This window comes from Setaria viridis, chromosome 5, assembly GCF_005286985.2.
Source record: "Setaria viridis chromosome 5, Setaria_viridis_v4.0, whole genome shotgun sequence".
NCBI lineage: Eukaryota > Viridiplantae > Streptophyta > Magnoliopsida > Poales > Poaceae > Setaria > Setaria viridis.
The window spans coordinates 8649830-8670501 of NC_048267.2; the positions used below are offsets into that span (position 1 = coordinate 8649830).

General features: G+C 46.4%; 5 protein-coding genes and 1 pseudogene across 5 annotated transcripts; 4 read left to right on the forward strand and 2 right to left on the reverse strand.

The window, feature by feature from the left end:
• Nucleotides 1–884: 884 nt before the first annotated feature.
• LOC117856198 (probable glucuronosyltransferase Os01g0157700) lies at nt 885–2405 on the forward strand (annotated as a pseudogene).
• Nucleotides 2366–6564, reverse strand: LOC117856709 (mitochondrial import inner membrane translocase subunit TIM14-1). The gene is made up of 3 exons (XM_034739082.2): nt 6352–6564; nt 5369–5547; nt 2366–2696 (listed from the first exon to the last, which is right to left on the reverse strand). Exons 1-3 carry the CDS (start codon nt 6352–6354, stop codon nt 2540–2542), a joined length of 339 nt encoding a protein of 112 aa, XP_034594973.1. The 5' UTR covers nt 6355–6564; the 3' UTR covers nt 2366–2539.
• A 206-nt stretch (nt 6565–6770) lies between these two features.
• Nucleotides 6771–10541, forward strand: LOC117856708 (cell number regulator 8). Its single transcript, XM_034739081.2, has 3 exons — nt 6771–7222; nt 9581–9783; nt 10016–10541. The coding sequence occupies exons 1-3, from the start codon at nt 6967–6969 to the stop codon at nt 10256–10258; spliced, it is 702 nt and encodes a 233-aa protein (XP_034594972.1). The 5' UTR covers nt 6771–6966; the 3' UTR covers nt 10259–10541.
• A 367-nt stretch (nt 10542–10908) lies between these two features.
• Nucleotides 10909–16606, forward strand: LOC117856703 (importin subunit alpha-2). The gene is made up of 11 exons (XM_034739077.2): nt 10909–11094; nt 11940–12162; nt 12793–12946; nt 13149–13251; nt 13421–13605; nt 14407–14486; nt 14937–15087; nt 15394–15475; nt 15586–15644; nt 15744–16049; nt 16136–16606. Exons 1-11 carry the CDS (start codon nt 11016–11018, stop codon nt 16295–16297), a joined length of 1584 nt encoding a protein of 527 aa, XP_034594968.1. The 5' UTR covers nt 10909–11015; the 3' UTR covers nt 16298–16606.
• LOC117856706 (protein THYLAKOID ASSEMBLY 8, chloroplastic) lies at nt 16565–17718 on the reverse strand. The gene has a single exon (XM_034739080.2). The coding sequence runs from the start codon at nt 17578–17580 to the stop codon at nt 16789–16791; it is 792 nt and encodes a 263-aa protein (XP_034594971.1). The 5' UTR covers nt 17581–17718; the 3' UTR covers nt 16565–16788.
• A 135-nt stretch (nt 17719–17853) lies between these two features.
• On the forward strand, nt 17854–20551 carry LOC117856704 (serine carboxypeptidase II-1). Its single transcript, XM_034739078.2, has 9 exons — nt 17854–18391; nt 18511–18606; nt 18722–18814; nt 18929–19014; nt 19111–19374; nt 19557–19684; nt 19795–19890; nt 20073–20178; nt 20271–20551. Exons 1-9 carry the CDS (start codon nt 17854–17856, stop codon nt 20433–20435), a joined length of 1572 nt encoding a protein of 523 aa, XP_034594969.1. The 3' UTR covers nt 20436–20551.
• Nucleotides 20552–20672: the final 121 nt, after the last annotated feature.

Genomic DNA, 20672 nt, shown 5'->3' on the forward strand with positions numbered 1-20672 from the left:
AATGGATCGCGATTACTAGTCGCGACCTAAAACTTTACACAAAACCTCCTAAATTGGATCGCGGTCAATAGTCACGATCTTGTACCCTAAATTGGATCGCGATCAATAACCGCGATTCAAATATTTACATAAATACCCCCTGTATATTTTCATAATGGTCCCTCCACCATGGCTGCCGATGGGTTTCTCTTCCCGCGCCGCTCCGGCGATTGCCTCGCCGTCGCATACGGAGCTCCGTTCTTCCTCCCGATCCCCGTCACCCTTCCCCGCCGAATCTCTCCTGCCGCATGCGCCCGCCTTCCTCCGCCATTGCCAACCCCCAATCGTCGTCAGGCCGGGCGCGCGGGAGCGAGGCCCTTGCAAGAGGCAATTGGTGCTTCTAGGGCTAGGAAGCGTGAAAGCTCGCCGTCATCCCCGTCGCCAGAGGCGCGCACCGTTTTGGCAGCGGCTACAGGTCGCCGTCATCGCCAGTTCGCCATGGACGAAGCCGCAGGCAGTTGTATTCATCCGTCCTTGCACCCGTGATGTTCACCACTCGACTGTCCTTCGATGTACTGAGGCTGTTTGCATCTTGGTGCTGAGGACTCGAACTAGTTGTCACAAACTGTCCTCCAATTGAGGATGAAGTCTCTTCTTCCAGAATGCATGCAGTATGTTGCCCACCGACATTTTGTTGACTCTCAAGGGTTGACATGCTATAACTTGTCAAATGCAGTCGTGCCAGCCACGAACCCGTTGGTAGTCAACCGTTTCAGTACCGAATGTCTCCACTCCTCGCCCTCCTAGTACTATAAACTAAACCACAAACACACCATCTCCATTCAAACAAATTCGATCCGAATTCCAGCTTCAGAGCAGAGAAACCAGCTAAGCTAGCAGCTGAAGATGGAGCCGGCCGAGAGGTCCAAGAAGAGGCTGCAACCATGGATCGAAGCCGCCGTGCACTTCTCCCTCTGCTTCGCCGTCGGCGCCCTCGCCGCTCTCGCGCCGCTGGCCGCCACCCGCGCCCCGTCGGCCGCCTATATCCGCGCCTCGTTCAACAATGCTCAGCGAGCGGTTGCGGCGGCGCCGGCTCCACCGCCTGTCCCGGACCTCGGCCTCCTGCTGGTCGTCACGACCACGCGGCCCGACGGTGGGATGGCGCAGGACGCGTCGCTGGCGCGGCTCGCGCACACGCTGCGGCACGTCGCCCCGCCGCTGCTCTGGATCGTGGTGGGGGCAGAGAACAGGACGGCGACGGCGAGGGCGGTCCGGGTGCTGCGCGGCACCGGGGTCATATTCCGGCACCTCACCTACGACGCCAGGAACTTCACCGGCGCCGACGCCGACGCCGGCGACGAGGAGGACCACCAGAGGAACGTGGCGCTGGGCCACATCGAGCGGCACCGGCTGAACGGAGTCGTCCATTTCGCCAGCGCCTCCAGTATATATGACCTCCGCTTCTTTCAAGAGCTCAGGCAAACCCGGTATGTCCCATGTCTCCCGCCTCATGCAGTAAAATAGTTATTTTGTGACCTACTGCAACTTTCTTTTGTGATAGTTTTTGCTAGTAGATTCTTTTTCCAAACAAAAAAATAGTTCTTGGACAAGTTTACATTATTTTGCACTGGTACCAAGCACATAAATCAGCAAAATGCAGCATAAACAATAGCATTTGTTGATGGTCCAATTTTTGTTCCAGAGGTTTTGCAGCATGGCCGGTAGCAACAATCTCACCAGCAGAGCAGAGGATAACAGTAGAGGGACCAACCTGCAACTTATCACAAATCACAGGCTGGTACTCAAGGGATTCAAGCACTAATGAAACCCAAAGAACCTCCACCTCCATGGGTGCGGTAGATACCAGCGCAAGCAACAGGAATTCAAGCTCTGAACCTCTGAAAATAAACATCTCTGGAATTGGGTTCAGAAGCTCAATGCTATGGAATTCAGAAAGATCATTCACCATGAGAAACTCATCAGCAGGGGCTGCTCAGGTTTGCTATTTGAGCCCAACAATTATGATGGAATTACACCTGTTATGACTCAATACAGGTACCCTGACAATGCCCTAATAACTTTTTTATGTGATGCCAGGATTTCATCCAGATTGTACAGCAAATGGCCATCGAAGGTGAAAATAAGCTTAAGGGCATCACCTCTGAATGCTCTGAGTCTCGGATAATGTTGTGGCACCTAGACATGCAAAGATTTACTCTAATACCTGAAGGACAGGAGACTCAACAGCAGCGGAGTCTAGTGGTGAGAGACGAAGATAAACCCACGACATGAGACTGTTAGTTGTGGAAGAAGCAGGTTGCGATGTAATTACCAAAATAGAATTGAGAAACAACACCTTCATCATGTATAGCAATTACTTCACTGATGGTGCCACAATTAAACATAGAATTTTATTACGCAGTTAATAACCTTCCGAAAATATCCAATATTCTTTGTCCAGAAATTTTCATAACACCAAGATTTGTGTCTATCTTCTAATGCTAAGTCTCGAGGTACAAAATTATCTTTCGAGTGGAAGAACACACTGTTCATTCTCCAATCAAAAGGCCGACCCACCTCCTTTCGTTTTCCCTGTCAACACATCCTTCGCCTCATTAATCTTTGAAGCAAGGTAATGACTTCCACCAGCATCCGGATGGTTGGCAACCATGACCCTCTTGTGCGCCTCTTTGACCTTCTCTGTGTTGGCAGATTCCCTGGAAATATCAACGAAAACAGAGGGGCGCTTAATGTTTTTTTTAGACGAGGCATGGCCCCATTTCCATTTTTATTAAATGAAAATTACCAGAAGAAGAAAGAAAGGAAAAACTACTTAAACTCGCAAGCTAAATCTATCCTGATTCAAGCTAGACTCACTACCACCAGAACATGAGAACAGAGGGGCACTTAATGATGGCGAAGAAACATGACTAGGTTCTAAATTATAAGATAAAATAACCACCGCTACACTTCTAAAAATTCAAGAATGACTGATCAGATAAGTACAGATGCAAATTCTGTCCAATTTCAAAGAGCTAACAAAAAGATCTCTGATTCACTATGTTGGCATGAAGAAGTACAGATAATTGAACACTTGAAACCTCTCATAGACAGATACACTAGACAAAAAAGGCACAGTATTTATTTTGGATAAAGTGGAAAACAAACAAAACAATCGTTGCAAGAGGGACTGAATTTGCCAGGGAATGTTTTAATTCATATCTACATTTAATTAGACTGGTAATGAGAACTTATAAAAAGACACCAGTATATCTACGCTGAACTCTGAAGCTGTGTTCCTGACACTGCAAGCTTGTTTACTTACAGCTGACAAAAGGAGCAGCTCTACCATTTGATATTCAGATAATTATCTGACAGGAATGTCCAATCGTGGATGTTTAAAAAGCATCCAAAGGGCCACTTGTGACAAACTAACACACATTTAGTGGCAGCAGCATTGGTGATTTAGCGATGCATGCATAATCCATCCCAAGGTGCCCAACTGCCCGTGGGGTCACAATAAATACATAAGCATAGATATGTGATTTGGTCTCCAAAATGTGGGGCAGCGTCTTTTCATGCATAGGCCGTTACAATTTAAGAATAAGACCTTAAGCCTAGATATATTCTCATCCCACATGCCACTTAGGTGCTGCTTGTCTTATCCCAGTTTGCAGGCTTTGCTCCACCTACATCAGTGAGTGATCGAGCTCTAAGTGGTTGAATCCTCCATCTAATTTCATATTATCCAAAGGTATATGTTGCGTCATTCCAATCAAGCTGTCCATCAGAATTACTCCTTGATTGGAAGGAGTAAAGTTCCGTTTGCCATATTTGCAATTTGTCCAGTTGGAAATTAATGTAGCACCCTAGAACACAAAAATAAATCTATGATATATTTGCAATGGTAACTTGCAGCTACTAAGGCCCCGTTTGGATCCTCTTTGGATTATAAGAATCTGGATAGTGGATAGTGATTATTAGAATCTGGATTGTGGATAGTAATAATCTGTTATTTTGGATCTTTAGATTATAATCTGGATGTTTGGGTTGTTTGTAATGGCCAATGCCAACAATACCCTTGTCTCCTCTTTTTCTTTCAATACCGCTTTCAGCTAGTTTGTGCCTTGATGGACTAACAGAAGTATCAGTAAAATTTCATTTATGTAACACATTGCTTACAAAGTATCAATGAAGTCCCATTTTCAAGCCTTTCACACATAAAAGAAAAAAAAAGGAATGCATTTTCAAGTCTATCTCTCTCTCACCCTCTCGTCATTATCCTCTCTCGATCCCTCTCTGCATCTTTCTGCCCTCCCTGCTCTCTCCGTCCCAGACTCCCACCGACGCCAACGGCAAGGGCAGCCAGTGCAGCGCGGGCAGCAGGATGCCGCGAGGGCAAGGCAGGGGTGGTGGCAGGGGGGAAGCAAGTGATAGCGGCACGGCCGGGATGCGGACGCGGGGCAGACAGCGCTTGTGAAGGCCGCGGGGACAGGCAGCAGCGGCGCAATCTGCTATGTTTGCACTCTCCCTCGCCATGTCCTCGATTCCACGGCCGGCGGCACGGGTAGCAAGCGATGGCTCCCTAGGAGGCTGTCGTAGGTCAGGGAGAGTTCCTGTCGCAAGTTTCCAAGCCAGGGCGCGCAGCCTGACAGTTGCTCTCGGGAGCGGCTGGGTCGGTGGGCTTGTGGCGATTGATTTTAGTGGAGACGGTGGGATGGAGCGGTGCTGCGACGCAGGAGGAGGGTGGCACCCCTGAGCGGGTTCGACGCAAGTGAGGGATGAGGCAGACAGAGAACAGAGAGGATAAGGTGTGGAGTGGGGGTAAAATTGTCTTTTCGCAAACCAGAATCCCCAAGAAGCTGGCCAAGAGGAGATAGTAGATTATGCCTAGGGATTCTTAAAATCTCTGGAACAATCCAGTCCATTGGGAACAGATTCTGATTTTTTTAGCTGGATTCTGATTATTTAAGCGGATCCAAACGGCCCCTAATACTACTCATGTACTGTGTTTAGAGTGTACCATGTACTATTTTATTTTCACTATTATATGCTGTATTACAGCAAAACTTATGCCAAATGAACTATTACCGTATTACATGAATTTTCAGTTTTCCAAGGACCCTAACTAGTGTTACTATTACACGGACGAAATTTGTGCACAAGCAATAACAGATAGCAAGGAGAAAGACATGACCTGGAAAAGTTTCTACTACCATTTATATGTTTTCCCACTCATTTCTTGCCATTTCTAAAACCAAATGATTAGCTGCTGCTAGCTTAACAATATTCAAAAGGCACTAAATCATTGAGTATTCATATGCAAGAGAAACATAAACAATGACTGACTGTGGTTCAGATATTAGAAAAGGCTTTATGTAATGTGCACCTGACACCAAGGATCAACGCAGCTTCCCTTCGGTTCATCGTAGGTTGAAAGCCACCTTCATAGAATTTGCGCATCCTTGGAACTATAGGCCTTGCCTTATAAGCTTGCCAAGCTTGGATGCCATATCTACCAGCAAGAGCAGTTGCTGCAACTGCAAGTCCTGCTATAAGTGGCGTTGCCTGCAACAATGGGATAAAAGTAAATAGCAAGAACTAAAACTTTAACTTCACGCAGATACAGCTTTTGAGCTCATTCTTTTCTGGGGTATGCTCACTATACTCGTGCATAAAAATAAAGAAACAGAACCATCAATGCTTTTGACCAGAAGTTAACATAAACATCACATTTATTAGATGATCATTATAGAGTTCTTAGGTAATGTTTAAGATAGCAAAGAAAGGATGCATTCGTTTCAATCTGGACTCATTCTACCATTAATCTAGCTACAATTACACAGACAATGTACTGAAGCGTCATATCATTCCCCCACCACCAAAAAAACACCATTAAGAAAAGCAGGTGAAAAGGCTTGCTTTGGCCTGAGGAAATGAAATTCTGGGAGTTTTACTAGCCTGATTTCATCAGCGCGGCATTACAGGCATGAATACTGGCTGCAGCTACTAGGATTAAACAGCCTCTGAACAAGTCGATTTAACAAGACCTTATTTCGATTGAGTTTTCAAGAGGATAGGAGGCCACACGGATGCAAGTTCCTGGTGGCCAGCGCCAGAAGATAGGCAGCCGGCACTGGCGCAGCAGCTGCCGGGGACATGGGGGTAACTGGAATATTAGCACGGGAGCACCCGGGGCAGCTCTTTGCCAGGGTAGTGGCTCCGCCGCTGCGCGGATCCCATAGCGACAGGGGGAGAAGATGCGGGCAGGGTCGCCGACAGATGAGGCGAGGGCGAAAGAACTTATAGCGAGGAAACAGTGGGACGCGAGTGAAATAGAGCACAGGAAGCGCGTGGAGAGTAGAAGCTTACCATCTCGACCAGCGATCAATCCGGCGAGGAAGTCCGGGAGGCTACGCGCAGCGATGGAATAGAGCGAGGCGCCAGAGGTGCCGGAGCTAGGGTTCCGGTGATCACCGGGGTCCGGGGAGGAAGTCGGCGTGACGGCGTCGTGTCGGGGTGAAGTTTGGAATGCTGGGGAAGGACCTGGAATGGGAGAGAACCCTAGTTGGGCTGGGCCTCCTTCCAAATCCGGCCCCTCTAGCCTCTACAAGACAATTGGAAAGAGCAAACGGAACGGGCCCAGTTGTCAGCAGCACGCCACCGCGCCCTCTCAAAAAGGAAAAAAAAAAAACCGCAACTGCGCTAGAGCTCACGTGCAGCACGTAAAATCCGCTTTCCAGGGAAGAAGACGGGTTGAGGGCGGCAGCACACGCCTTCACCGTCTCGTCCTCCTCTCGCCGCTCTCTTAACAGCGAAGCAAGAAGAAGCCGTCGTCTCCAGTCTCCACGCGCTTCCTCCGCCTTATTTTAGGTTCCTCTCCGCCCCCGCATCCTTCCTCCTCGCCAAGAGCCCAAGACCCCTTTCCCCCTCCTCGCCTCACCTCGCGTTAGGTAGCTTGCTTCCGATCCCCCTCCGCTTCTCGCCATGGGCGCCGCCGCCACCAACCACGAGGAGGAGTCGAGCCCCCTCCTCCCAGCCGCGGTCGGCGCCGCCGTCCCCGCGGACGAGAAGCCCCCGCGGGCTCCGGCTCCGGAGGCCACCAAGCTCTACGCCGATGGGGTCCCCGTCGTGATGGGCGAGCCGGTCGCGGCCCACGCCATCCCGCGGGAGAGCTGGAACTCCGGGATCCTCTCCTGCCTCGGCCGCAACGACGAGTTCTGCAGCAGCGACCTCGAAGTGTGTACGTGCCCCTTGACCTCAGAGAATCAGATCCTCTTTGCTCGAGTTGTGCTTAATTTTTTATATATGTGCGTGGGTTCTCGTTTGGGTACCTTGGGGGGAATGTGGTTGTATAACCTCGATCGAGCTTGATTTTAGCAATAATTAGTAAATTGCTTACGAAGATTTTGGTAATTTATGCAATGAGAGGCTTAGTTGGTGTTCGATTTTGTGTGCAATTGATGATTGATACAATTCTGTTCACTTATGGCTGAATTTTTGGTGTGATTTTGTATCTGAAAAAAATCAGGACTATATCAATATTCAATTTGAATTTAATTGTTGTGTGTTTCTGGCAATTAAGATTATACCAAGTATGGAATCATGGCACAGCAAAGCCTGATGATAATTATGAATTGCTTACGTATCTGTTTCATGATTTCAGACAGATCTTAGCAATGTGATGCCTTTTCTTGTTGAAATGGTCCTTTCTAACTGGCATTATTCCTGCTAAGATGCCATGAGCACTATACTTTGTATGATCAATTTCAGGATTAAACTAGCTTTCCCTTACTAGGAAGCGCTGCCGTATGCCTTTTCCCTTACAGCTGTACACTACCTCAATTTTGATATTCATAATGCCAGTTCCAATTTGTGCTAGACTATTTTCACATTGTAGATCGAATTTTGAGTTGCGTCTGTACAATTATGGGATGAGCTGATTGGTTGTTGTAATCGATATGCACAGTTTAGAGACAAGCTAAATTTTCTATTGAGTCCTAATTGACTATGTACAATGGAGGGACTAGCTAGATTGTCTCTAGAAAGTGCCATCTTAACCAGCCAACAACAGCTGATTTGCTCATGAGAGGCCTAGTTGCTGTTAGATTTGACATGCAGGTGCCAATTATTATAACTTCTGTTCACTGTGTCTGAATTTTTGGAGTAATCTTTTTGCTGAACAGAAATTAGGATGCTGAGGCAACATTTAATTGAATTGAGCTGCAGTGAATTTCTGTCAACTCAAAGTGTTTGCCTTGATGCCAAGTATGGAATCATGGCATAACAGGGCTTGATAACATGAATTTGCATACATATCTATTTCATAATATCAGACAGATCTTAGCCATGGGACTCCTTTTCCTTTGGAGGTCCTTTCTAGCTGGTGAATCGTTCCTGTAAATGTGATACGGGGACTAGGCTCTTTATGATTTATATTTGGATTAAGATAATTTTCCTTGACTAGGATGCGCATTGTACAATTTTTTGGGTAACTTGCAAAAAACATTATGATACCTATACTCTGATATCCTTTCACTAATAGTTCTAAAGGGTGCTAGACAAATTTCACAACTTAGCATAACTTTTGACTTTCACAGGACCAGCTATACAGAGCTTTCGTATTTTATACAAACTATTAGGGATGACCTAAATTTTCTAGTGGCACTGCTGTCCTGATTGGCTTGTGGGGGAAGAGCTAAATTGTCTGTTGAAAGTGCTGTGTTAACCACCCAACAACAGCTGATTTTGATCCTACAGTAGTTGATTTACTGTGACTTCTTTTGTTTGATCCATTTCAAAGTTGTGATAGATTACCCCCCCCCCCCCCCCCCAACTACCTACCAATTAGTTTGTTACCTTTTCTCTCTTGTCAACTACCAGCCATTTTGTTTATTACTCCCTCTGTCGCAAATTACTATTAGCTTTGTCTTTTCTAGATGCATAGCTTTTGCTATGTACCTTAGTACCTAGATATATGCTATGTCTAGAGACACAGTTTTTCCTATGTACTTAGAAAAGCCAAAATGAGTAGTAATTTGGGACAGAGGGAGTGCCTTTTGTCTTATAGCTTTGGTCAATACTCTATGGCTGGGTTTTTGCTGTATATTTTTGGTGATTAATGACTACGTTTGTATGTGGACTATTCCCAACTTCCAGTAAATCTTTTCACTATCAGATTTAGTTATCATGCCTTAGTGTCTTACACCCTTACTGAAGATTGTTCCTTGAGGCAATGAATGATTTGAGGTTCAGCAGGCATTGTATCGATCGCAATTGTACGTTTAGGTGTACTACGTAAAAACTTGTGGTCTAAGCCATGGGAATAGGAAGGAGCAGGTGACTTTGTGAGCAGTAACATTATTGCTAACAATGCCATAAATTAATGATTTCTGAACTTGTTCCGTGAAATTATCAGTTGAACCTTATATTTTCTCTTAGTACACACTTCACAAAAGATAGCCTGTGAAATTCTGGAAGTTGTGGATTATGTGTTTACCTTGAACTTTGCAACTTCATGGAGAGTCTTTTGAATTACTTGTCTCTTTTGTTAATTTGGAAGTTTAACCAAGTACTAACTACATTATTTGGATGTTATCAGGTCTTCTTGGAAGCGTAGCACCGTGTGTTCTGTATGGTAGTAATGTTGAGAGGCTTGCGGCTGGACAAAGCACTTTTGCAAACAGCTGCTTGCCTTACACTGGTCTCTTTATGCTTGGGAACTCCCTCTTTGGGTGGAACTGCCTAGCCCCATGGTTCTCTCATCCCACTCGTACAGCTATTCGCCGACGCTACAATCTTGAGGCAAGTATTTCTGGCTGCCCAGTTTTTGTATGATTCTCCATTTGTCGGTGTGCCCGTATCCATCTGTAATTGAGATTGTATGTTGTTCTCTGGGTTGAGAGTAGCAATTTTACTATGGCTTCTGTTCATCTTACTCTGTTTGGATTTTCAGCTTTCTATCCTGTTTGGATTTACTTATTCTAGCTCCTCAAATAATATGCTGACATGGTTCTTTTAATACTCCTCTGTTCAGGGTAGCTTTGAGGCTTTCACCAGGCAATGTGGGTGCTGCAGCGGTCTGGTCGAGGACGAGGAGAGGCGCGAACACCTAGAGGTTGCCTGCGACCTTGCAACCCACTACCTCTGCCACCCTTGTGCCCTCTGCCAGGAGGGCCGCGAGCTGCGCCGCAGGGCCCCCCATCCTGGCTTCAACAACGGGCGCTCCGTCTTCGTCATGATGCCACCCATGGAGCAGACCATGGGGCGTGGCATGTGAGCTACTCGCCTATTCCAGCTCCTGCTCTTGCCCGCTCTTGCTGGGTCTGTGCTACCTGTTATGGTCCATCTGCTGGTGCTGTGCCTTTGCCGTTCGTCCGTAAATATGAGTTCGTGATATAATCATATATGATCATGCTGTGCTCCGTATCTGACTGCTGTATGGATTTTGAATTGCAAATTGTATCACCTGTGTGTTTGTGGTTCGCGGTCCTCCATCGACTTGTTATGTTCAAAATATCAGACTTTCAGTAATTCAGTTTATCATTACTATGTTGGTTTTATAGGAGACATGCATTACACCACTTGCAGTGCGCGACATTTGGGACTGAACTTGCTTATGAATTATGATCGTTTGGAATATAAAGTTGATCTGAATTGAATCCTGCATCCGTAATTAAAAGAACTGGCCATATTTTGGCTACAAACTGGGGGTGCCCGTCTCCGTCACCGTTGAACTCTCTACTTCACTATCTCGAAGGACGAAGGGAAACGGGGACCCTCTGAGAGAATGGGCCACCGTGGCAACAGCATCATCGGTCGGGCAGATAGATATGGGCTAGACTCATCGTTGGGCCATTAAAAAAAAATTGCCGCAGCAAGGCCTTGACTTTTTTATGGGCCCATGAAATTAGTATTTGTTGCTTACTTGCTTCCACTTTACTCTCGGCCCGAGTCTCCAAATCCGGGCAGAGGGGAGACGACGGGAAGAAAAACTCGAAGACGCAGCCGACGAGCTCCGCCGCCGGAGCTCAGAGATGGACGACGGAAGCGCCTCCGCCTCGCCGTCCTCCGCTTCTCCGCACCAGCACCACCGCGACGCAATCAAGTCCTCAGGTTCGACCTCGTGCCTGCTCCCCTTGTGCATCCTCTCGCTGGCGTGGCTTTTCATTCCAGGACACTTGTGCGCGCACGGCCGTGGCCCGAGCCCTAGCCGCGCGCCCCTAAAGCGCGCGTGGCGGTTCCTTTGCTCAAGTTATGAGGTCCAACGAGCGCAAAGTGTCCTCGCTTGGGCTTCTACTAGAGGAACCATCTCTCGACCGACGTTAGGCAGAGCTGATTAGGATGTTGAAGAGTAACCAGGGAGTGGCGGATTGCCCCTTACTATGAGTACTTGTGTAGCGACTTTAGTAGGCTATCAAGGTGCGGAAGCACTTGAGTGATTTTTCTGCAGTGGCTAAAACCTGGCTAATTGGCATGAAGAACAACAATTTGACATGTGTGCCTGAAAATTAGAGGGCTAATCGGCATGAAGAACAACAATAGGTAGCTATTAGTATAAATTGAAATTCACTTATGATTAGTACCTTGGCTAAAAAGGTTATAAATTCATACATGATTATTCAAACTACTGAAGAAGCTTATTCCGTGATGAGCAAAAGCATTATAATAGTAGGTTTCTGTGCTATCATAAACAAACAAATCATCTATGAGCAGGGGTGAAGCCAGACCACTAGGACGGGGGGGGGGGGGGGGTGCAAATTCAATTTTTCCTTTGATTTACATGGCAAAAATAGATGTGCAATAGTGACGTCCCCTTCCGTCGCCCCTGTGTGAGCATAAAGGATTCTGTCACAACATATGTGGAAAACACATGTATTTTGGTGCATCATACTTAGTTTGGAGCATGCTGCTAGTCACTACAGCTGGTAGTCTTTCATTGGTTCGGTGTCTGGTTTCAGTGCACAATTCAGCATCTAGCCGGAGGAGGGAACATGCTATTGCAGTAGGGAAGGAAAGAAGGGAAGCCTTGATGCGTGCAAAGCGTGTATGTCGGGCTCCTCTTTCTGGCAATGATGAGACTGTGATGGAAGAGGGCGATATGGTCATTGATGAGAAGAAGGCAGATCTTGAGGCACAGACAGCTCAAGCTGTTGAAGAACTGAAATCTGCTTTATCTACCCAGTATGTCTCCGCTATTGAATTTCCTTGCTTGTTAATATAACCTTGTTCCAGGAACGTTATTAGTCTGAATATTGTAGAGTTGAAATCTGCTTATCTGCTTTGTCAACCACAGTATGTGTCCACTATTGAAATTTCTTTGTTCTTTAATATAAACCTTGTTCTGAGTACATTGTTTGAATGTATGAATATTACAGAGTAGTCTCCTTTCTGCAATAAAATTTCAGGCAGTTCCTTAAAAGTCTTCTTACAGTCTTTTCGAGTTCTATACTTGTATTCCATTTACATGCGATTGAACTTCATCAGGCATTGTTTGTTTATGGTGCATGAGAAGAATGATTTGTGCACGTTCTTAAACATATCATTCTATTGGATTCGATAACCCTAGGATACCATTGTTACGATTCATGGATATTGACTAAATTGCACCTTGTTTGTCAGACATGCGTTTTCTTTTAAAAAAACCAAAAAAACTTAGTAATTTTCCACTTGGAATATAGACACTGATAAGTTGTAAGCACGAAAAGACTTGTTCTGAGTGCTTCTAACTTTTCACTCTGACAAATATGAAAGCGCATATCAGAATTCAGAAGCACTCTGATTCTGAAGTGTATTTGCTTTTGGCTGCTCTAGGGGAAAAGGGGCTCAGAAGAAGAAGATAGAGGTGCTTCGTGCTTTAAGACGATTATTGTCACAGTCTGAAGTACCTCCTGTTGAAGCAGCAATTAAAGCTGGAGCGATCCCTCTTCTAGTGCAATATCTGTCATTTGGATCATCAGATGAACAGGTTAAGCCTGTTCCACTTATTGTTCCATAATTGTAATAGTACTACAAACTGAGTAAATCTTTCAATTTTACCTTCCAATTACTTATTATCAGGTTCTTGTTACAATGTTGTATGTTGATTGTTCACATGATACTTGATAAGTTAATGAAACTAACTCATTTGATATTTTCTCTTATCGAAATCATGCTTGTTTTCTCTGCAGTTGCTAGAGGCAGCTTGGTGCCTTACAAATATAGCAGCAGGGGAACCAGAAGAAACTAAGTCTTTATTGCCTGCTCTACCATTGCTCATTGCTCACCTTGGTGGTTAGTTTTCTCTCTTTTCATGGTTAAATGTAAATAATGTTTATTTTTCATTGCCAATAGGATGTGATGCCTGGTTGTTTATAACATATGTTTCTAAAGAATGACTAGGTTGGCTTTCCTCAATTCATTATATACTTATTGAAAATTGTAATCTTTGTATGTTGGTTAGAGAAGAGCTCCACCCTTGTTGCTGAGCAATGTGCATGGGCCATTGGTAATGTTGCTGGTGAAGGAGCAGACCTGAGAAGCAAATTACTTGCTCAAGGTGCTTTGTGGCCTCTTGCCCGTTTAATGCTGTCAAACAAGGGTTCTACAGCAAGGACTGCGGCTTGGGCATTGTCAAATCTTATCAAGGTTGTGTTGATGAACTCCTTGCTCTTATTGTATGTCAAGTTGTCAACTCTTGTTATGTCAAAGATTTCAGTTTACCAAGATCATGTTTAGTAATTAACAGGGTTAAGCATAGGCTTAGACTTTATATGAGTTTTAGCCCTTTCAAGAAGAGTGATATTCTAGTTGTTCCTAAATTTTTGAGCTACATTTCCCCTCAACAGAAACTCAATCAATATTTGTATTGAGAAACTTAAGCATAGGCTTAGACTTTATATGAGTTCTAGCTTATGTTATGTGGTTCCTACAAGCTAAATCGCTCCGCACTGTAGTTCTCCAAGTCATGGCAGTAACTACCCACAATAAAAATCCCCATGGGTTTGTAATACTGGTTGTTTTTATTTATTTATTTTTAGATGCTACTCCCTCTCTCCCAAATTACAATTCGTTTTGGCTTTTCTAGATACATAACTTTTGCTATGTATCTAGACATATATATATACATCTAGATCCATATCAAAAGTTTTGTATCTAGAAAAGCCAAAACAAATAGTAATTTGGGACGGAGGGAGTATTTCCAAAGTTTTTCAAGAACTGATGCTTTTTGAAGGTTTGTTGATCATCAAAAGTTGAGAAAATACAGTAAAATATTAGCTTGTGGAAGATACTGTGTAACCAGCTGTTGTGGCATCCTCTGTGGGTTCTGGGATGTGTTATAATTTGAATAAAAAATGAAACCCTGCCAAATAGATCAGCTTGACATATGCTAATGTAGCCTCCAGCAAGCATCATTTTACTGAAACATTTGTTTCTCTTATGACCCAGGGGCCTGATCCCAAGGCTGCGAATGAGCTTATTAGCATTGATGGTGTGCTGAATGCAATCATAAGGAACTTGGAGAAAGCGTATGTGTCACCATATGGACATGTTTTTATTTTGTGATCTGTTTATTATTTTTGTCTTTCAATTAAATGAGTTTCTAAAAGTTTGAGATATGGTGGTTATCATGTTAGTTTCCTGATCACCATGAAAAGGACCACACTTCTCTTATGCTTATGTACAGAACATTATAGCTTTGTTAGGGTGTTATTCATATTGATTCACTGGCTCATGATCTATATCATCCTTCCACATGGGCATATTGTAGCAATGGTCTTAAATCTTTTGATCTTTTCACTTGTAACACCTTTTTTTGCCACTAGGCACAATGTTCTTCATGCACTTATTTTAACCCTGGTCCTCATATTGTGTTGAGCTTTCTGAAATGTATAAATGACATACTGAAACAACTAACCAAAATATATGAAATTCTTTGCTCACCACTTGTACTGATGAGTTGATTTTGCATCCTTTAGGGATGAAGAGCTGGCAACTGAGGTGGCATGGGTAGTTGTTTATCTTTCAGCACTTTCAGAAAAAGCTACCAGCCTAATAGTAAGAAGTTCTGTGCCACAATTGTTGATTGGACGCCTCCTAGCATCAGAGAACTTGCAATTGCTCATTCCGGTATCATCTGATTTCTCCATTACATATTATTCTTGCATATTCACAGTTATGGCACTTACCCTGAAATAAAACACCTGTCATTTACTCACTGTTGCCCATCAAGGTAGTCTATGGTTCATGGAATGGCATATGTTTATCACATTCTGGTGAATAAAGATGCTGATAATGATTTGCAGACTAACAGAGTTGCACATTGTGTAGTCAAGTTCATATTTTCTGGTTACCAGTAGAATTATGCAGCTAAATGTCTAACGAGTGTATGTGATTTTACAGCACTGACAGATTGACTCATCTATTTCAAATTAGGTACTTCGCAGTTTAGGAAATCTTGTAGCTGGTGATGGATACATGGTTGATTCAGTCCTAACTGTTGGAAACAGTATCACAGGTTAGCCTGAAATGAAACGCATGGTTGCTTCATATTCCTTTTCATCAGTTAATAGTTTTAACTTTTGAGAGTATGTTATACTTTTCCAAGTACTAACTATATGTTCTCAGATCAAGCCTTATCGAGTCTTATAAAGTGTTTGAAGAGTGACAATAGGGTTCTCAAAAAGGTATGCTTTTGTTTGCTGGTTAAATTTTATATATTTGCACTTAGAAAACATATACATTCTCTCATGTATCTAATAATTTTGTGGACTACTTATATGTAGGAGGCATCATGGGCCATGTCAAATATTGCAGCAGGCAGTTTCGAGCACAAGAAATTGATTTTTGCCAGTGAGGCAATGACTTTGCTGATGCACCTCCTTACGACTGCACAATTCGACATCCGCAGGGAAGCGGCATACACCCTGGGCAATATGTGTGTTGTCCCAGCAGGAAATGCTGCGCCTCCAAACATAATTGTGGATCATTTGGTCGCTATCGTAAATGGTGGAGCCCTTCCTGGATTTATAAATTTGGTGAGATCTGCTGATATAGAAAGTGCGAGACTTGGGCTTCAATTCCTTGAACTGGTAAGGGAATCTGAAACTTTAAAGCTTTCGGTGTTCTCTTTCATCAAGTTGTGCGCTGATTTAACTTAAACTGGATAATATCGCAGGTGATGAGGGGATACCCCAATGGGCAAGGTCCGAAGCTCGTGGAGAGCGAGGACGGCATCGAGGCTATGGAGAGGTTTCAGTTCCATGAGAACGAGCTGATGAGGAATATGGCCAACGGGTTGGTCGACAAATACTTTGGCGAAGACTATGGCCTCGAGTGAGTTCCTGGTGCCATGCATACATCTGCGTAAACTTGAAGCTCTTGATGGGTTGAAAATGTGAATTGTGAAATGTACTCTCACGGTCCTCGAACAGAAGGATGTGCTGATCAGATCGGTGGCCATGTAACTTAGCCCTTGATACCAATGCATCGGATGCCTGTAGTTGGAAAATGTGAGTGCGTGAAGCGTGAACTGACTATGAACTAAGGATATGCTGGTAAACTGTCGATATGCATCGCTTTGGCATGTTGTACGATATCCAAGTGCTGAAATAAAAATGACCTGCTGTTTCCCGTGTCTTGCGGGCCATTTGCCCAGTTAACTTAAAATATGAACAAACTGTTGCTGAACAAAATATGGACAAACTGAACAAGCAGCCTAGCGGTGGTGTGATTTCTCACCATAGTTACAGTAGTAGAACACTTTTATCTTTCTAGATCAAAAATCGCTAGTACTAATTTGAAGCTGAACTAAACACAAGTCACCAGAAGCTACGACGCGGAGGCTTTCGTCTTGCTCTTGCCCCTCGCGCGCATTTCGTCGAGCACGTCCCTGGCGGGCGGCGAGATGGTGGCCTCCCACTCGGCGAGGTCCGCCTCCGCCAACGCGGCCTCCTCGTCGAGCCCCAGCCTCCTCATCCCCCTCGCCATCACCCTGTACACGTACTCGTCCACGTCGAGGCCTCCCTCCCTGACCGCCGCCTCGTACACCTTCCACGCCGCGCGTCCCCTGTCCCTCGCCACCAGCGCGCGCAGCAGCCTGGTGAGCTTGTACACGTCCTCCTCCCCGTCCACGAACCCGCCGCCGCGCGCCTTCTCCTCCAGGAACGCCTCCACGAGCGCGTCCACGGCGGCGCCCGCTTCGTCGTCGCCGCCGGAGGCCGCCGCCGCCGGCGCGGAGGAGACGAAGGTGGCGTAGAGCGCCGGGTCCGGGCGGTACCAGGGCTCGCCGCGCGCGACGTGGAGCGCGGCGAGGGCGAGGGACCAGTGGCCCTGGCGCTGGAGCTCGGCCATGGCGGCCACGAGGTCGGCCTTGAGGAGGCGGCCGAGCGCGGACGCGGCCGCCGCGGAGGCCGCCGCAGGGGAGCGGTCCGCGGCGGTGAGGCGCTTCAGGGACTGGATGCCCAGGATGGCCTCCGTGGAGAGGGACCGGCCCCGCTGGAGCGGGCCCCGGTTGTCCCGCGGGCCGCAGGTGATGATTGAGACCGTCCTGGGCCGCGCCGTGGGCGCCGGCGCTGGGCGCGAGCCCGGCGTGGGGCGCGGGACGAAGAGGAGGGACGCCATTGGAGTGGACGGAAGCGAGGAAGCGGAAGGGGAAGAGAGGAGAGGAGATGGGTTTCTGATGGGATTTTGACGACGGGCTGGGAGCCGTCCGATCCTTCTCAATATTCGCGCGCCATGATACGAAGTGGGGTCCGCATGGCAGGTCCGTCAGGGACATTATTCTCCTGTCTGCCAGGAAATTAAAAAAAATATCATGGCAATCACTCAGCTCAGCTGAGCTGACGAAGCAGCAGCAGCCAACCAACCACCGGGAGAAAAGCAACCAACCAGTCCATGCCTCCCACGCTTCCCCGATTCCAAGCACTAGTCAGCTGCCATTCCGTTCCATCCATTGGCTATTTGGCTCCACCCCCTCCCCCACTCCTCATCACTCTCCGTGCTCTGCTCTGCTCTGCTGATCTGCTCGAATCGGCGCGGGTTCCAGTTGACACGCCGCGAGCGCCAATGGCGGCCGCCGCGGTCCTGGTTGCAGTACTGGCGCTGTCCTGCCGCGCGGCGTCCGGCATGGCTACGGCAGCTGTGACGGCGGAGGCGGAGGCAGACCGCATCGCGAGCCTGCCGGGGCAGCCGCCGGTCAACTTCTCCATGTACTCCGGGTATGTCACCGTCGACGCGGCCGCGGGGCGGGCGCTCTTCTACTGGCTCATCGAGGCGGCCGGCGCGCCCGCGGCGTCCGCGCCGCTCGTACTCTGGCTCAACGGCGGGCCCGGGTGCTCCTCCGTCGGCTACGGCGCGTCCGAGGAGCTCGGCGCCTTCCGGATCAACCCCGACGGCAGGTCGCTCTCCAGGAACCCCTACCCCTGGAACAAAGGTCCGGTTCCGATCCTGTTTCACCGCTTGCTCACGCTCGCCCTCCCCCTCCCCTGATCGGGAAACGTGTAGCTTGTTTTGCTCACGAGAATTGGGATGGATCGGTTGGTTTGGTTGCAGTGGCCAACATGCTGTTCCTGGACTCGCCGGCCGGCGTCGGCTACTCCTACTCCAACACCACAGCCGATCTGTACACCGCCGGAGACAACAAGACAGGTGAATCGCGGGGGTACTTTAGCGGCAACTTGTCTGGCGCTAGTACTAGTTCCATTCTTATATTATCGTTGTGAGTTTGTTCTTACGGCTGGCTCCTACTGATGTTGCTGTGCAGCTCATGATGCGTACAATTTCTTGGTGAATTGGTTGGAGCGGTTTCCGCAGTACAAGCATCGCGATTTCTACATCACAGGAGAGAGCTACGCAGGTAATTTCTGAATTGCTGTAAAAAAAATCAGCTCTAGGATGGAGATTATGCAATTAGCTTTACCCATCGATCACATTTGGACCATCACATTTGTTGAAATGGCTACCTTTTCAGGTCACTATGTGCCTCAGCTGTCTCAGCTAGTATACGAGAACAACAAAGGAATTGAAAAGCCAATCCTAAATTTCAAAGGCTTCATGGTCAGAACTTCTTGACCCTATATTTTTTTCCATGCTCTCTAAATTAGTTTGCTCAATTCTGGTCAGAAATGATCAAGCGTTCTGTCAATGCTCTAGGTTGGGAATGCGGTAATTGATGATTACCATGACTACATTGGCACATTTGAGTACTGGTGGACGCATGGGCTTATCTCCGATGAAACCTATCAGAAGTTGCGGTTGGCCTGTGAATTTGATTCAGCAGAGCACCCCTCTAAGGAGTGCAACAAGATCAATGATATTGCTGAAGCAGAGCATGGGAGTATTGACGCATACAGCATCTACACGCCCACTTGTAAGAAGACTTCACTTCATAAGCGCAGGCAAATAAGGGGAAGAACGGTATGTTTGCTTTGATACAAAAACTTTAAAAGACATTTTTCTGATAGCTGCTGGTAGTACTGTACGTTCCCTAGGTTCTTTTGACCATCGTCCATCATGCGAATATTTACTGAACTATTCGCACACTTCTGAGTGTAATATTTCATCTATCTCCTAACTACATTTTTTTTTTTCAAATGTAGCCCTGGTTGCCGAGAGGATATGATCCCTGCACCGAAAAGTACTCCGAAAAGTACTACAACTTACCCGAGGTGCAGAAAGCTTTACATGCCAATGTCACTGGAATACCGTATGCCTGGGTAGCCTGCAGGTCTGTTCTGCTGGTTTGGTCTTGTTTTGATCACAACTATTTCGTTTGGCCAACCAATAAAGCTGCCTGTTCTTTAATATTATGGACTAAACACCACTGCTTATATGCAGTGATCCAATTTATGACTACTGGAAAGATTCACCGAAGTCCATGCTTCCTATTTATCGTGAACTTATCGCGGCAGGCATAAGGATATGGGTCTTCAGGTACGTTGAATTTCTGGTGTGTAACATGGTGCTGACTGAATTCTAAATCTCTGAAAAAAAAGGCATCATAGTGTTTGACATAACAAATCATGATAAATTGATAATCATACAATGGGGGTGGTACCTTAATTTGACCTGGTAAATCAGTGTGGATAATCTCTTACATTGGACGATTTTGGCAGTGGCGATGCTGATTCCGTTGTCCCCCTCACCGCGACAAGATACTCCATTGATGCGCTCTCTCTACCAACAGTGACAAACTGGTATCCTTGGTATGACAATGGAGAGGTTAGTCAGCGTCACTAATACGGTAACAATGACCGATTGACTATCTTTCCAAGTTTCAAAGCTATTTTTCTAATGGCATGGATCTTGCTCAGGTTGGTGGATGGTGCCAAGTGTACAAGGGCTTGACACTGGTAACAGTCCGCGGTGCAGGGCACGAGGTTGCCCTCCACCGTCCACGGCAAGGCCTGAAGCTATTCGAGCACTTCCTGCGCGATGAGCCCATGTCCAAGGCTGTAGATAGCATTCAAACGTTTTAGAATGTGCTATCTCGATTGATGGAGAAGAAAGAACAGGCTGCGTCAAGCCATGTTGTTGTAAAAGCCATGGTGAACGCATTTCGCCTGCGCAATAAATCGACGTCGATCGGCCGTCACATCTTTGCCTTTCGGATTTCTTGCGTACATGCAATTCCTTTCCAGAGGAACGGCAAAAACTACGAAATTCCTGCAAAAAAATCCTTCGATCCAAACAGGGCAAATTCGCAATGTAGTTTC

Bases quoted from the DNA above. Each gene is read 5' to 3' on its own strand.
- LOC117856703 (XM_034739077.2), top strand. From the start codon at position 11,016: ATGGACGACGGAAGCGCCTCCGCCTCGCCGTCCTCCGCTTCTCCGCAC. The intron at 14,487-14,936 runs GTATGTGTCACC...TGCATCCTTTAG, and splicing joins ATAAGGAACTTGGAGAAAGC to GGATGAAGAGCTGGCAACTG. The intron at 16,050-16,135 runs GTAAGGGAATCT...ATAATATCGCAG, and splicing joins GGCTTCAATTCCTTGAACTG to GTGATGAGGGGATACCCCAA.
- LOC117856706 (XM_034739080.2), bottom strand. From the start codon at position 17,580: ATGGCGTCCCTCCTCTTCGTCCCGCGCCCCACGCCGGGCTCGCGCCCA.
- LOC117856709 (XM_034739082.2), bottom strand. The intron at 2,697-5,368 runs GTGCACATTACA...TGATATTTCCAG, and splicing joins GCGTTGATCCTTGGTGTCAG to GGAATCTGCCAACACAGAGA.
- LOC117856704 (XM_034739078.2), top strand. From the start codon at position 17,854: ATGCCTCCCACGCTTCCCCGATTCCAAGCACTAGTCAGCTGCCATTCC. The intron at 18,392-18,510 runs GTCCGGTTCCGA...GTTTGGTTGCAG, and splicing joins CCCCTACCCCTGGAACAAAG to TGGCCAACATGCTGTTCCTG. The intron at 19,375-19,556 runs GTATGTTTGCTT...TTTCAAATGTAG, and splicing joins GGCAAATAAGGGGAAGAACG to CCCTGGTTGCCGAGAGGATA.
- LOC117856708 (XM_034739081.2), top strand. From the start codon at position 6,967: ATGGGCGCCGCCGCCACCAACCACGAGGAGGAGTCGAGCCCCCTCCTC. The intron at 7,223-9,580 runs GTACGTGCCCCT...GGATGTTATCAG, and splicing joins CAGCAGCGACCTCGAAGTGT to GTCTTCTTGGAAGCGTAGCA. The intron at 9,784-10,015 runs GCAAGTATTTCT...TCCTCTGTTCAG, and splicing joins GCCGACGCTACAATCTTGAG to GGTAGCTTTGAGGCTTTCAC.